The 17,657-nt window shown below is 32.9% G+C and overlaps 1 protein-coding gene across 1 annotated transcript in view; it reads left to right on the top strand.

Annotated features, from left to right (window-relative positions):
* The window catches only part of LOC145293927 (PR domain zinc finger protein 14-like), a 334,529-nt gene extending 330,349 nt beyond the window's left edge, over positions 1-4,180 (top strand). The window contains exons 8-9 of the mRNA XM_080140752.1: positions 1,999-2,109; positions 3,817-4,180. Of these exons, the coding sequence (XP_079996878.1) occupies positions 1,999-2,109; positions 3,817-3,978 (273 nt within the window). The 3' untranslated portion in view covers positions 3,979-4,180. The remainder of the gene's footprint in view (positions 1-1,998; positions 2,110-3,816) is intronic.
* Positions 4,181-17,657: the final 13,477 nt, after the last annotated feature.

Below are 17,657 nucleotides of genomic sequence, written 5' to 3'. Positions count from 1 at the left end.
GAGGGGTAGCTACCTTGAAACACGCGTGTACGTAAATTACTGTTTTAATATATATATATATATATATATATATATATATATATATATATATAATGATATTTCCTATGTAAACATCAGTGTTAATGAAACGCAAAGATAAATATATATATATATATGTATAGCTATATATACGTAGGTATATATAGTGATAAATATAAATATATATATGTGTATGTATAGCTACATATACGTAGGTATATATAGTGATATATACATATATATGCATATATATACACTTATATCTACACACACAGACACACACACACACGCACACACACACACACACACACACACACACACATATATATATATATATATATATATATATATATATATACAAGAGAAAAGAAATATAGTTAGCTTGAATTATTGCTGACCTGTTTCCGAAGAAATGAAAATGCAGTATAGTGAGTTTTATTTCGTAATTAATTTTTTTTAAACAGATTTAAAAAAAAATCGTTTTTTTTTTTAATGATATTGCATGTTTTAATTTTTATTATGATCGAATAATTGTTAAGAAAAAATAATGTAAATCATAAAAGGTTGGGAAACACACTTATACATGGACATATAAGAACTGATGATATGATTCATTAAGATAACGAAGATTGATAACATTTTTTTTTAATTTTTTCCTCTTCATAATTATGCCGTTTGAAGAAACATCTTCATCGACAGGATATATCTTATTTGTATCTCTTTATTTTCATTTGCTTACTAGCTGGACACTCGGCGTTGTCCGGTCGTAAAATACGCTTAAAATTATATTTTAATTCATGTAGATTTCGTATTTATTATTACAAAGTCAATTCTCTATCGATTATTATTATTATTGGGTAAAATATATAGTATTGATTTAAAAAAAGAAAATGGGGCTTAGGTTCCATCGGCTAGAATCGAAACCAAAACATACAGAACTTTAACATTTGTCGTTACCGCTTGAGCTATCGTCTGATGGATATCGAAATGAACCCACTGTAAGTATAAATATTTGTATTGCGCATGTGTACAAGAGCACTTTAAGTCGACTTATTCCTGCCAAGTTCCATTTTTTTTTCTAATTTATCAGTTAAAATCTTATAAACTGTTCACAAATAATGCAATCATTTGACCTGCCTCGCGCCGCTCTGCGACATTGCGTCTTAAAGGTGATGCATTTTGAAAAAATGGAAACACAGACACACATGTTGCGTAGCGGGGATGAGGATATTGTCTCTGGCGTGTATATCTCATCACGTGTATTTTTTATACGTGTGCGTGATATGTATATGTGTGATAGACATGTGTGAGTGCGTGTGTCTCTTTGTCTGTATCTATGTATGTAATCGTGATAGTCTACTGTCTGTATATGGCTGTGTTCATAATGTCTTGTCATCTAAGTGCGTACGTGTGTGCGTGTGTGTATAACCAAGCGTTGACATACCTTTTTTTCTGCTTCTTGGCTTCGTCGTTCGTAGCTACAAAGGAAACCGCATGCACAAAATAACAAGTCGGGGGCTTCTTTTAATTAAGTTTTGGTTTTATTCTTTCTAAGTCTTAGTGCTTCCCATTCTTTCTTATCGTCCGTTCTTAACTCTTTTACGTTTCTTTGTCCGACTTTCTCTTTGCGTCAATTTCGTTTGCTCCGTCCAAAATCAGAAACCAGACTGACTCGCATGCGATAGAAAAGATATATTCCTCTCTTTCTTTCATGCTCTCTCTTTCTCTTTCTTTCTTTCTTTCTTTCTACATTCTCCCTCACACGTACCCAATTGACCTATTCCAGGTAGTATCGTCGACTCCAGCTACCGAGTTTAACATACGTCAGCGACTTAACCCTTGAACTCTTCTTTGCACTAACCAACCTTGACAGCAAAATCACACTTTTCAACATGACAGCGTAACCCGGGATAGATTGCATAACATGCAGACATAGTCTGTTTTATAAATTAGATTTATTTATTTATTTATTTTTTACAGGTCCACAGCGGAGAGCGTCCATACAAATGTGTTTACTGCAACAAGGCATTTACAGCATCAAGCATTTTACGCACTCATATTCGACAGCATTCTGGAGAGAAACCTTTCAAGGTAAAAAAAAAATAAAGAAAGAAAAATTAGATCTTTCTATCAAAATTAGACTGACCCGTTGAGTCACAAAACAACCATCATTATTTTTTTCCATTTCAATTTTTTTCGAAAATTCATAAACTTTGTTAATCTGTTAAGAAATTCGTATTGCACAACTAAAAATAATAAGTCTCTTTACTTTTATATTTGGTCCAACCATAAACAAGATTGTACAACTGAAATCAATTGCCGATGACATCATATTAGACTGGTCCTGGATATGACTATATCCGATGGTGAGGCCCCAGCTTGCAGGCCTTAGGGAGTGTGGAGCCACCCTTTAATTGCCATTGCTGCCAGGTCCACTCTGACCAAAAATCGTTCTTCAAAATCACCAGATTCGGCATTAAATAAACTGAAAAGGGTTGATATGCCGTAAAACAACCAACCAATCATATTAGACTGCAGTAGATGGGTGGAAGGGTGGACTGAACACTATCAGGAATTTTACTCTGTATGAAACGTTGTCACGGATGCAGCCATCATCAGTCTACCTGTTCAAAAAAGAACTTGACATTCCTCCCTCTGAACAGGGACCCTTGCCTGTGGCAGAGCATGGAGAAAACATGCCATCCGAACTGAAATCACTTCTTTATTATCCTCATGAATAATATAAAAGGAAAGGATGCGATTATTTTACCATCTAATTTACATGCGTGTTTACGGTGTGTACAGACACACTATGTAAATAAGCTGAAAAGAGAGTGTCACTCGTTCTCTAAATTCTTACAGAGACATTAAATCTATTAGAGCACATGATGTAGATTCGTATGAAATAGAAGGACTGTTAATTAGCGAAATTATGAATACTCTCATGCGTAAAATACGAAGAGAGGAGGTGAGGATGAAGATTTCATGTCCAAACAAACTCGACCGAAAAAAGAAACCCTCCTTAGTGAAAGTAATAAGTTTCGTTACTCACAAGGAGTTTTCATCATCAGAGATTGCTCACTGATAACAACCGGTAGTGTTCCCTGGAGTTAGGTTGACAACAAGTCTTACCAGTTATTCTTTTTTTTTTTTAATTTTAGTTTATTCATTTAGTTTTTAATCCTTTATACCCTCTCCATATCTGTCAATAACCTTTACAAGTGAATTTGCATCATCGCAACCGCTGTTTGGCATTGGCTTCTCGCAGGAAATGCCCATTGATCTTCATTGGAATTTGTGTGGCAATAAGTCTCTTCAAGGTTCTAGTCCATTTCGCACTAATCCAGTTGATGCTTGGTTAGTGCTATCTCTACTCGGTCTTCGCATCCTCATTGATCCTTCTCGACTAGGTGTGGTGCCAGTTGAGGACACTATTATTATTATTATTATTATTATTATTATTATTATTATTATTATTTACTCACTAGGAGTATTCACACAAGACATTATCAAAGATTTCTCTTTAAGAACAATTTATGCTGTTCCTTGAGGTCTGAGTGACATTATTATTATTATTATTATCATTATTATCATTATTATCATTATTATTATTTAGAATAGTTGTCATTCTTGGATAGAAATAAAGAGGCTTATTATTTTGCAATCTAATTTACATAGGTGTTTGCGGTATGTGAAGGCATGTTTATTACCAGAATAAATATTTGACACACATTTTTTTTTCTTTTCTTTTCTTTTACTTTTTTTTATTATTTATTTGTGTATATTTTATCTTTTCAGTGCAAACACTGCGGGAAAGCCTTTGCGTCCCACGCTGCCCATGACAGTCACGTGCGGCGGACCCACGCCAAAGATAAGACGTGTCTGTGCACGCTGTGCGGAAAGACTTTCTCGCAACCGTACGAACTGAAATTCCACATGAACGTCCACTCACAGGAATAACACATTTCACAACAAAATAAGAAGAACTGTAAAAAGAAATGCCATTTGTTTATTTGGACTTTGTACATTGTGTGTAATGAAAAGAAAAACTACCGAAACATGATATATATATATATATATATATATATATATATATATATATATATATATATATATATATATATATATAATGGTCGTACAGATTGGTTTCCTATATGTAAATCCAATGAAGCTCGCGTGAATATTATAGAGTGCTCAATGGAGGACAGAGCTGATGTATAGTCTGTTTATTATACAAAGATTATTGGTTACATATGTGCAGACATGTTTCAGTGGAACCCCAATTCAAAGAGACCACTTCATCAGACCAAAAACGGCGCGATATTAAAACGCTGGTCAAGATTACATTCGGTTTACGTTCTGGAAGGAAGTGGGGTGGATACTTTGTGAATGTGAGAAGTAGGGATTAGGGAGGAAGGTGTGTTGAAGGAAGGGGGTATAAGTGGGGGTGAAGGAAGAGGGGAAGTACGATCCCATGTGGTCGAGCTGTAGCAGCTGGGATGTATTATTTTAACTTGGCGGTTTTTTTATTGGCCTAAGTTTTCGCTTTGATCTGAAGTAATATTATACTCTCACGCCGTTACTTCCCTATCCTAGGTTTTTGTGGTTATTATTTCTTTTCTGGTGGCGACTTCGTTATCTATCTATTTTGTTGATAAGCTCTATTCATTCATTTATTTATTTATTTTCTTTCTCACTTTTTATTCGTTCATTTGTTTCTCGTTTTCAAATGAGATTTGTTTATCATAAGATATATGCCCATATGGTTAAATTAACAGCCAGTGAATAGATATACAAGTTATTTTTCATGATTTAAACAAAGGTGGTATGTTGCGTGTTATATTTTCCACTCTACCGCATGGGGTATTTACAACGGCAAAAATTTTCATATCTAATTATAAACTTAATTTCGATGGTTGTCACTGTTTCATTTCGGTTGTTTATCGTTTTCTCAATACTAAAATATACATATATTTTATAGGTTTATATACTTCGTTATAGAGATAAGTTTTCCAGACCACATACATGCAAACAGGTAGATAATTGCACATATTTGCCTGTATTGGTGGAGTATTGCGTTCTCAAAACCCTCTAGTTAGAGAATTTAGTTATTATTTGCGATCAATTATGGGGGTTGGTGTCCTTATGTAACGCTGCTTTACGATAATATTTCTCGCAGGTATATATCAATATTCCAATCACAATCTTGGCTCTCCATTATCGCTTTTTAAATTGGGATTCCACTGAAACATGTATGCACATATGTAACCAATAATGTTTGCTTAATAAACAGACTCTATATATTCAGGAAAATAGCAACAAAAAGGAAAACAAACGATAAATATAAAATTGGCCCCACCAAAAATACAAAAATGTCATAGTCGAATCAATACCGATTGGTACCACGGAAAGTAGCTGCGAACAGCCTGAGACGAAGGACAGATAAAATCATTCAGACATTGAACTCAGAATACTGTAATACTGAGAATATTTATTGTTTCTCAGATTCCAGGGAAAACCATCAGTTATTATCAGCAAGAAACAGCTGATAATAGTCGGCGCAAGAATATTTAGTGAGTTCCACTAAGAATGCAATGTAACAGACCGCGCCGGAATAACTTTCCGAGACTCTATAGAAAGATATGGGTTTTTATCATCGACAAATCAACAATAACGACCGGAGTGGAATCTTAAAATAAATAAATAAATAAATAAATAAATAAATAAATAAAAAAATAATTAATTAAATAAATAAATAAATAAATAAATAAATAAATAATAATAATAATAATAATAATAATAATAATAATAATAATAATAATAATGATGATGATGATGATGATGTGAAAATCTTGTATCGGTTTTTCCGATATTTGGAATATTGCAAATGTACAGTTTGGCACTATATAGTGGTCAAATATATGCATTAAAACTCAGCAATTATGCAAATCAAACTGTAATTAATTAGCATAGACATCCACCGTAATCGATTACGGATTTGTGACATGTAATCAGTTTATACAAATTCGCCATACGCATGAAACAACAACAGCTACTACTACTACTACTACTACTACTACTACTACTAGTAGTAGTAGTAGTAGTAGTGCTACTAATACTACTACTAATAATAATAATAACAAGTGAAGCATGCCCCCCCGTGAGTGCACAGTGAACGCGGCATAAAAAATGACTAAGCATTTGCCCCACCCCTTTTGCCCCAAAAGTCCCCAGGGGATGTCAAATTCTGGTGAAAATGAACAAACGGTACAATTTTAGGCCTTAAGATATGTAAATTTGAGTTCTGCACCATGCAAAAAAAAAAAAAAAAAAAAGAAGAAGAAATCTCCATCATTTGCCACACCCATTTAGTCCCAAAAGTTCCCAAATTCCATATTTAAATTTGAGTTCAGCACCATGCAAAACTGCTAGACATACATAGAAAAATTTGGACAAATATGATAAAATAGTCCCAATTTTATTAGCCCTAAAAGAGCTCCTGGTACACACCCAAGAGTTATCGTGAAGTATGGACAAACAAAATTATACAGAAATCCGTTAGTTACAACTTTTCAGAAAGTTTTATAAAAATCCAAGGCATCAATTTTTTTTTAATAAGCACAAAAGTGTCAATTTTAGCCATTTTAACCCGAAAGGCACCCCTAGGTGGGGGAGGTAACCAGAGTTTCCCGGAAAATCCGTTCTGTTACTTTTTTTACTCATATCATAATTACTGTTTGTGCTTTTATCGGGGGACAACTAATAATAATTGTAAAAATAGCAATCATAATAGTATCAATAGTAAAAACAGGCATAATAATAATAATAATAATAATAATAATTATAATAATAATAATAATAATAATAATAATAATAATCGTTACAATAATAATAATAATAATAATAATAATAATAATAATAATAATAATCGTGACAATAATAATAGTAATAATAATAATAGTAATAATCATAGTAGCAATATTAATATTAATATTAATGACAATAATAATAATGATGGTAATAATAAAATAATAATAGCAATAATAATACGCATCTTTACATAATATTTTCCAAATATAAATAAAAATAATAATAATAATAATAATAATAATAATAATAATAATAATAATAATAATAATACACGTCTTTACCTAATATTTTTCAAATATGAAAAATAGAAATGTTACCCATAAGATACTCTCCCGCTAAACTGCCCATTTTATTTATTCTTCATAGCAATAAAAAAATAAAGAAAACAAAATAAAAATAAAAAGACAAAATAATGCAAAATAAAAAGAAAATACAAAAAACAAAAATAATACAGAAAAAAAAGAAAAAAGATAAAATACAGAAATAATACAAAACATAATATGGAATTAATAATCAATACATTACAACATGTGGAAATGGTGCACTCTTTACCAAATACAAAAATACACAGTAAACAGACACATGCATGTGCACAAACATGCAGAGGAACATGCAAGTATATATATATATATATATATATATATATATATATATATATATATATATATATATATATCTCGACCCATATCCATTTAAAAAAGTAAACCCACCAAATGCAAACACAATTGGGAGTGGCTGTATCAATGGATAAACCATCTAATGCTTGACTGGTTCGTTATATAAACATTTGAACAGTTCCGCACGCATCAAACACCAAAAAAACAAAAAAAACAAAAAAAACAACGAACTTCACAGCCATAATATTCAAAAACGAGTTATTCACTTGGAAGATTTTACATGTTATTAAATATATTGATTCCAAGATCTGAAACTTAGTTCAAATCATAAAAAGATCAGAATGAGACACGTGAAAACATTAAGTTTTATGTTTCAGAATTTTTTATATGAGGAGTGAGAATTTGTATAATTTGGATTATTCGAACTACTGTTTTCATCCTGAATCTTATTCTCACAACGTTTCGGCTGATGTAACTTCAGACCTTCTTCAGTTGCGTCTGGTCGAACCCTAAAATCGTTATGTCGAATTTGGGAATCTGTACGGAATTTCGAGCGGAACCCTTTCTTTAATACAAAAACGTAACTTGCTTTCGTTCCGTCAGCCATCACACACGGACTTGTAGCGCAACGGATAAAAATAATAAGTAATAACCAGTTCTAAGTAACAGTTTTCTGAAGGTTAAAGTTGCAATCGTCTATGTGGGCGATACAAAGACTACAATTACGACTTAATTAAGACTTTTACACGGTTATGGTTCATTGAACAAAACAATCCCACCCGTTGATTAAATTAATGGTTCCATCCGAAATTCTGTAATGATTACCCATATCGGCAGAAAGATGTCCGTGTTAGACAAGACTTGACTGAAGAAGATCGGAGGTTACATCAACTGAAATGCTGTGCAAACAAAATTCAAGATGAAAATAGTAGTTAGAATAATACAAACTAAACGAATGTATAGACTAATAATTACGGAACTGTATTGGCAAAGGTTCAAATAAGCCAATTGAAAGTTTCCCTGGGAGTCGATATGCTTAAGCAATTTTTTTCTAACAAGAACAGCTCATATAATATGTGATGGTTTTGTCTTTGTAAAATGTGTTTAATTTGGTGTATGTATCTTAAAATATCTGGGCAACATATAGGCTCAAACGGAAAGGAATATAGAGCCAATGTTGAGGGAAATATAAATAAAAAGACGAGAATAATCGCAGCTGGCCGAAGTGGAATTACTCTTCAGAAGAAAAAGATGAGGATTGTAAAAATAAACGAAGAAAGAAAAAGAATTAAATTCAAAATACTCTTTCTGAATTTATATATGAACCTTTGAACATATATATATATATATATAAATATATATATATATATATATATATATATATATATATATATATATATATATATATATATATTCAAGCAAATATTATTCAATGCAACGGAGGCACTTTGCTTTATGGGTCTTTTTTTTTTTAATTTTTCGATTTTCCGTATAATATATCAAAATCAAAAATATTGATAAAAGTTCCATAGTTGTTGCTGTCACGAGCGCTTTCGATTCGTCCACGAATCATCATCAGGTGTTGAAATAAAAGTCCGAAGGAGCGAAAATGAGAATTAAAAGCGAAAACTAAAATATACAGTAAAATGCGATAATTTAAAATATATAGAGATACAAAAAGAATCATGAAGCAAAGTATCTCCGGTGCATTAAATAGTATTTGCTTGAATGAAAAAATGCTGCCTAAATATACCAGTTAAATATATATATATATATATATATATATATATATATATATATATATATATATATTAGTGATGAGATGATTCCAATATTTTCCGCTATTCAGATGCAATTACCAATTTCTACTAAATTCCTGATTTCGATATAATTACCGATTCCGATTCTTTATAAATCTCTATAAGGTTGGTATTTTTCCGATTCTTTATAAATCTCTATGAGGTTGGTATTTTTCCGATTCTTTAAAAATCTCTATAAGGTTGGTATTTTTCCCAACTATCGTAAAAAGCACATGTTAATGTGCATATATTTTCTCAAACGTAAAAAGCATACCTGTGGGAATATTCTATAGATATTAGTTTTACTGGTAGTCTAAAATAATAAAAAAATTTATGAATTTCTTATTACTACCAACAACGGAATATTTTGTTTTAAACAAAATTAAATAGAAAATAATAATTACAGGAATCGTTTTTGGCATCTAAAAATAGGCAAAAACTTTTCTGATTGCCGATTCCGATTAATCATCCCAGCATTAATATATATATATATATATATATATATATATATATATATATATATATATATATATATATGTGTGTGTGTGTGTGTGTGTGTGTGTGTGTGTGTGTGTGTGTGTGTATGCTTCTGTTAATTACCAATTAATCGTTTATGTACATCTTACAAATGTTTATCTTTTAAAAGAACTATACAAACACACATTTTTACATTTTACAAAGTTTACAGGTAAAATTTAAGAAATACATTTCAACTGTCAAGCAAATCTTTCGAATAGGCTGCCAGCGATCTAATATGTTTCAGTGTAAATATAGGAACTGTCTATATTAGCAAACGTTTTGAACTTGCTGTATCCATCGTTAGGCACGCGATGAAGTCGCAAATTAAAACTGGTGAATTCATAACAAATCTGCAGTTTTAATCGGAGAACACATGTTATTATAAGCACAGGTTAATATAAACACATTTTAATATGAACATATCTTAATATAAATACACTTTATTTTTTAATAAAAACACATGTTAATAAAAACACATGTTAATATAAGCACATGTTAATATAAACACACGTTAATATAAACACATTTTAATAAAAACACATGTTAATATAAACACATTTTAATAAAAACACATGTTAATATAAACACATGTTAAAATAAACATATGTTAATAAACACACATTTTAATATAAACACACTTTAATATGAACACATGTTAATAAAAACACACGTTAATATAAACACCTGTTTATATAAACACATGTTAATAAAAACACATTTCAATTTAAACACATGTAAATATAAACACATGTTTATATAAACGCATGTTAATGAAAACACATTTTAATTTAAACACATATTTACACAAACACATGTTAAGAAGCACATATAATAAACACATATAATAAACACATGTTAATAAGCACATATAATAAACACATGTTTATAAACACATGTTTATAAACACGTGTTAATAAACACATATAATAAACAAATATAATAAACACATGTTAATAAACACATATAATAAACACATGTTAATAAACAAATATAATAAACACATATAATAAACACATATAATGAACAGGTATAATAAACACATGTTAATAAACCCATATGATAAACACATGTTAATAAACACATATGATAAACACATATAATATACACATGTTAATAAACACATATAATGAACAGATATAATAAACACATGTTAATAAAGACATATAATAAACACATATAATAAACACATATAATAAACACATATAATAAACACATGTTAATAAACACATATAATAAACACATATAATAAACACATGTTAATAAACACATGTTAATAAACACAGATAATAAACACATGTTAATAAACACATGTTAATAAACACATGTTAATAAACACATATAATAAACACATGTTAATAAACACATATAATAAACACATATAATAAACACATATAATAAACACATATAATAAACGCATATAATAAACGCATATAATAAACCCATGTTAATAAACACACGCCAAAGCATACTTGGCGATTAATGCGGGTCAAAAACGCTTGAAAATAGGGTGAGCTTCTATTCATACTAAAACACAGCTCCACATATTTAGTACACGAACTCGAATTATTGGATCAGTTAAAGAACAGACAAAACTTTCCATTTTTTATTAATGAAACGTGTATCAATTAAAAAATGCTGCCACACACACACACACACACACACACACACACACACACACACACACACACATATATATATATATATATATATATATATATATATATACGAATACCTGTTTAGAAGGACTATCTCTTGTCAGCATAGCTTGACTGTTTTTAAGATTCGAACGTCAGACCATATATATTATGGTTGCATGCATTAACCGTTACGCCACGAAATACTAGGTGTTTTTTTTTTTTTCGCTTTTAAACTTATATCGACTTTTTGTTGACTTTTTAAACGATAATACGGATGATGGTGTGTCAAACCTTGGAGATCATGTAAAATATTTTTCCTTAGAAAATCGCTATTAACCGTATTATCGTTTATAAAATCAACATAATTTTAAAAGCAATAAAAAAAAAATAACACGCAAAGTTATCTAGGACTTCGTGGCGTAACAGTTAACGCACTTCATACATGTGATGATTAGGTTCGAATCCTAGAAACAGTAAAGCTACGCTGACGACAGGTAGTACCTCCAAAATACATGTTTGTTTTTATAAGTAAAATGATAAATAAATAATAATTGTTTGGTTATGTCCGCCAAAAAATATGAGCGATTTTATGAGAAAATATATTTTCCATGATCTTCAAGGTTGGAGACGCTGTTAATCGTATTATCGCTTAAAAAAGCAACAAGAAATCGACAAACCTATATATATATATATATATATATATATATATATATATATATATATATATATATATATATATTGTACAAGTTGATATTAATAATCGAGAGCAAGAAAAAAGACAAAAAATGAAAACACTTTACTGCCTGAAAACGATAAACAAAATATTTATATTGTACATACTCCAATAAATTTGTCGGAGAAGCTTTGTGTTTTAAAATCAGATACACGGAAAAACATTTATAAAACACTATTCATGAAAATGATAAAAACGATGAAAATATAGATAAAACATCTACATTGAATTGCATGATGGCGATGAAAAAGTGCACATAGATGCAGAATGTGATGACATGCAGTCATAAATAAAAATTCTCATTGATAGTAAAAAATTATATTTGCTTTTTTTTTTTTTTTTTTAGATACTTTATCATTTCTGACTTTTTTGTAGATGAGGATTGATTATTCGTATTATTTTGAGTGCCACCCGCACTGAAGAACAAACCTTCGACTCCCCAAAAAAGTGTAACTTTACAAGTGGATTCTAGCACGTACTTTATCCACTACTGCGAATTGCTTGGGACTGCTACACAGTCGTGGCTGACGGAATGAGAGCATGCTATCCCCGTGGATTAAATAAAGGGTTCCGTTCGAAATTCCGCGCAGATTCCCGAGTTCGAAAGAAAGATTCCCGATTTCGACAGGAAGATTCTCGAGTTCAATGGAGAGATTCCCGAGTTCAATAAAGAGATTTCCGAGTTCCATAGAGATTCCCGAGTTCAACAGAAATATTCCCTAGTTCGACAGGAAGATTCCCTAGTTCGACAGAAAGATTCCCGAGTTCAACAGAAAGGTTCCAGAGTTCGATAGGAAGATTCTCGAGTTCGATAGAGAGATTCTCGAGTTCGATAGAGATTTCCAAGTTCGACAGAAAGATTCCCGAGGTCGACAGGAAGAGTGTCAAGTTCGATAGAAAGATTCCAGAGTTCGACAGAAAGATTCCCGAGTTCGATAGAGAGATTCCCAAGTTCGATAGAGAGATTCCTGAATTTGACAACATACACTCAAAGAAGGTTGAGGGTTACATAACAATGTGAAAATAGCGCTAAAAAATAAAAAAAAAAGAACAATATTCCGAATGATACGAACGATACGAATATTGGATTATCATCAGCAGACGAATAATAAGGTAAACGTGAGCGTGCAATGATTTCATGCAACTATCATAATATTCCCCTGACTGTCATTGTGATTTTTAAAGATGAACTTATAAAGACGAGGAAAGAAGTAACAAAGCAAGAAAAAAAAAATCCTGTGGCAGAAAATTGCTATAACTTTCCTTCCAGTTTGCCATCTTTATTTTTATTTAGGTCAAGCGAGGTTAATTCCTGGTGTTGTCTGTCAAGTAATAGAAACGCCCGAATTAAAAACATGATCTTATAAACTGTGTTTGTATTCTCCGCCATCATTGGGATGACAAGATAAATGTGACAATGTTTCATATTTATTTCCATTTTTAAACATCCCTTACGAATAAAAAAATATGCTAAACGCTAGGTGGTACCTATGCAGGAATGTTAAGAACAATCAAGATATTATTTAGAGAAGTAGGATAAAAAGCAACGATCTATATGGGAACCTGGATTAAATAACAACGGTCTTTATTGTAACGTTGTGTGGCGTTACGCTTTAATTTAGTAATTGATAAAAATAAGGCTGAAAAGAAATAAAAATCCCCATTTTTTTCTTTTTAAACAAAAGTTTTTGGTGCTAATGCACTTACTGATCCGCACTATTTTTTTAATCGTATTTCCAGGTTTAATTAAAGTTTTATGGTGTGTTTTTTTTATTATTCAATTGTAAGGTTAAAGTACATATTAGGTACAAAACACCATCCCCTCCCCATGTTAAGAATGGCTTTTTAAATAATAACGTTATTATTTTTAGCACAGATCAATATGTACATGAGTACCAAGTTTTTATTACCTCCTCGACCTCACCTAAAAGGTCTCTCACCATCGTCCACCTTTTCTTATTCTTATGGCCGCATGCCGGCCACAGCCGGCCCATTCTCGTCCTCGACTTTACACGCCCGTTTTCTTCGACAGCGCACTTTGCTTCTCTCTCGAGCACGTGGTGTCCTTTTTCTCTTTTTCTTGTCGCGCCAACTTGCGCACACTTCCTAATTTGCATATGTGCGTTTTTCGGCTACTGCTGCTAATCCCTTCGCAAGCCAGTCAACCTTCACTGGTGCTGATATTTTATCACGCGCTCATATGTACATTATTTTCTGTTCTAGGTCGGTGAAGGAGTGTTATATATTGGGACCTTATGCAAGTTAATTCGTATGGATTTTGGCGAGGGTCACACTAGTACATGTCAGGATAACTTGTTGACAAACTGATATATTCAGCAGCTGCAGGTGGCAGTGGTTGAAGCGCGGTTCCAAAGGTTAGCTCTCTAGACAAAACGCGCTAGAAATGCAGGTTCAAATGATATGACGAAAAAGGACGTCACGTGTTTGAGGAGATAATAGAGGGCCCTGGGGAGTATCTCGTTAGAAATGAACCGGACTAGACGCGTTATTAATGGAAGAATCTAAGCGAGTGTTGCCTCCAGACTCTGCTCCTGAAAACTTAAGTTAAAAAATAGGTTAAAAGATCAACAACTACGAGGGGATCACAAGAAGCGGCTAAGAAAGAAAGTCTAGCACGGATGAACATCCCGCGCAACGTAATTATGAAAGGACTATGTTTTATTTGATTTATTGTCTTGGTCGCTCACTTGCGAGAGTGCACGTGCGCAAAAGTACGCGTTTACGAAAACGACCACGTGCGAACAGTTTGTGTAACGTTAAAAATGTTACAGAAAACGTTCTTATGGACTCAAGCAATATTTATATTTTGTTCTACACCAGGGTTCTATTTTAGTGATGAGCTGGATTTTTCGCACATTAAAAGATGACAATGTGTGTAACTCCGCCCTCGTGGACAGGCAAGTAATTAGTAATAACAGTGCTCAAAGTCAGGAGGTTAAGAGGTGTGGCATGATCCATAACTTTTCTATATCCCATTCCTTGACACAGACAGTAACATTCCCGACCCGACTCCCAGATCATCAGGACCAGGAAGCCTCAGTCCTGGACCTATTCCTGAAAACAGTTCCTGAGAATTGTGTAACAAATGCCCATTGTCCACTCATGGATGCTGATCATGCTGTGATAATGATAGACATCATTCTAAACTCTCGACCCCATGTTGAAGAGCCGCTGCTTAAAACGACAAGGTACTACAATAAGGCTGACTAGGATGCCATTAGAGATCACATCAGAAATTCCCCATGAGGAAATCTTTTTCTCCTCCTGTGGAGCAGAGCGCAAATGAGACCACTGAATGGTTCAAAACAGCAGTTGAAGCACATGTTCTCACACGGAAGTTCTATAGTAAGCCCCACTCTCCCAATGGTTTTCTTTTACTTGCACAGCTGCCATTGCTCAGAGACAACATGCATATCGCATATTTATCCGGCATAAGTCCAGTACGAATAAACAAAAGTTTATAGAAGCTAGAGGTAATTGTAAGAAAGGTTTTTGCACGGCAACTGAGAAAGCTAACATGCTTGCCCTCAGTTTGCCTCAAACTCTACTTTGGACCCAGCAAACCACTCCCTTCCTAATTTTCTTTTGCGGTTAGAAACCAGACTAGATGATCTGAAAATCATCCTTTCTCAAGTACATTATATAATTAAGAAAAACTAGACATCTCGAAACATGTGAACCTGATCTAATCCCGGCTGTACTATTAAAATAATGCTCTGCTGATGTTGCTTCAGTTCTTTCCAAACTCTCCAACAAATGCTTTAACGAATCATACTTTCCCGACTGCTGGAAAACTGCTTTTGTGGAAGCAGTTTACAAGAATTTTGGTGAAAGAACTGACCCATTAAATTATCGTCCCATTAGCCTCCTCTCTCTTTTCGCCAAAATATTTGAGTCCATAATCATCTCTAGTTGATATGTTATAAATGCGGGTGTACCTCAGAGATCGATTCTTGGACCTTTATTATTCCTGATATTCATAAATGACCTCCCTAATAAAATAGTCTCTGATATGAGTATATTTGCGGATAACACCACGCTCTATGGCAGGCACGAGGGGGAAAACAAATGAACACATATCTAAGGCAATGGTGGAAACCCTAGAGGTAGGACTTCAATCTGTAGTGGAATGGGGTCAAAAATGGATGGTAACGTTCAATATTGCCAAGGCTAAGCTCGTTTCCTTTCATAATTACAAGAAACCTTCTCAACCACCAATAGCTATGGCTAAAGATATATTATCTGAAAGTACTTCGTTCAAACACCTCGGCTTAACATTCACAGGGAACATGAGTTGGAACAGATTCATTGAGAGCATTGCCAAGGCTGCTGCGAAGAAGGTGAGCTCTCTCTATCGTGCTAGAACGCTACTTAAGCCCGTGCTTTTACAAGGCCACCATTCGCCCAAGTATGGAGTATTGTTATCACATTTGGATTGGTGCATCGGCTACTAGTCTCTCACTCCTGGACAGAGTTCAAAAGAGAGTCACCAACCTGATAGGTCCTGAACTATCATCTAAGGTTCGAAATGTTGCATAGGCATTACCACTTATCAAGCCCCAGAGGCCACTCGAGGATAAATGAAATGTTGCATCCCTCTCCTTGTTTTACAAGTATTTTAATGATGGATGCTCCGACGACCTACAAGCCCTTGTACCCCCTTGACGTAAATACCTCAAACAAACCCGACAAGCAGCAAATCCCACCCCTATAGAGTAGACATCCCTAGATATTAGAAAGCCTTCTGCTCTAATAATTTTTTGCCTCAGAACTGCTAGACTTCGGAATTCCCTTACGGGATCCTGCTTCTCAAACTGTACTGACATGCAGAAGTTCAAGTGTAATGTAAACAGACAAATTCATGCTCAACTCCCTACATAATATCCCTGCAACTTATCTCTCTGATAGTAGCCTCCTATATCAAAGTGGCACTATGCCTTTTTTTTGGGGGGGGGGATCTAATTTGAAAAAATAGTATATCAACTACTGATGTGGGAAATTAAAAGAGCTAAAAATGAAAATGTGAACCAGATAAGAAATGAGACAAGTTTCCAAAACTAGTTTGTAAAGAAATGTCCCCGGCATATATATATGAACAAGTTATGCTTTAACAAACTTTGAAATATTTCAAAAGTGCAAGAAGTGAAGATAGGGCCTTCTTAATTTAGAGGGGCGATTGCTAAATTTAATTTTCAATGTTCCTCTCTTTATATATATATATATAACTGAACGCGTCTGTGTGTGTATATATTTCCCTACGCAATAACTCTGTCAATTTTTAGTCTACAGACTCGGAATTTGATTAACAGGGTACTGAGATTTGGGAAAATTTTTATAATCCGTTTTCGGAGAGAAATTTAGCTGTTAAGGGGTCAAGGTTCAACGATTTGTCCTTTGAGAACTCGACTAAACTCCTCCGACAATTTTGGGTCTAAACACTTGA

The sequence above is a fragment of the Euprymna scolopes genome, chromosome 15, assembly GCF_053919585.1.
Source record: "Euprymna scolopes isolate OS-2025 chromosome 15, ASM5391958v1, whole genome shotgun sequence".
NCBI lineage: Eukaryota > Metazoa > Mollusca > Cephalopoda > Sepiida > Sepiolidae > Euprymna > Euprymna scolopes.
Note: the sequence above shows the minus strand (reverse complement) of the source record. Positions and strands in the feature narration are given on the sequence as shown.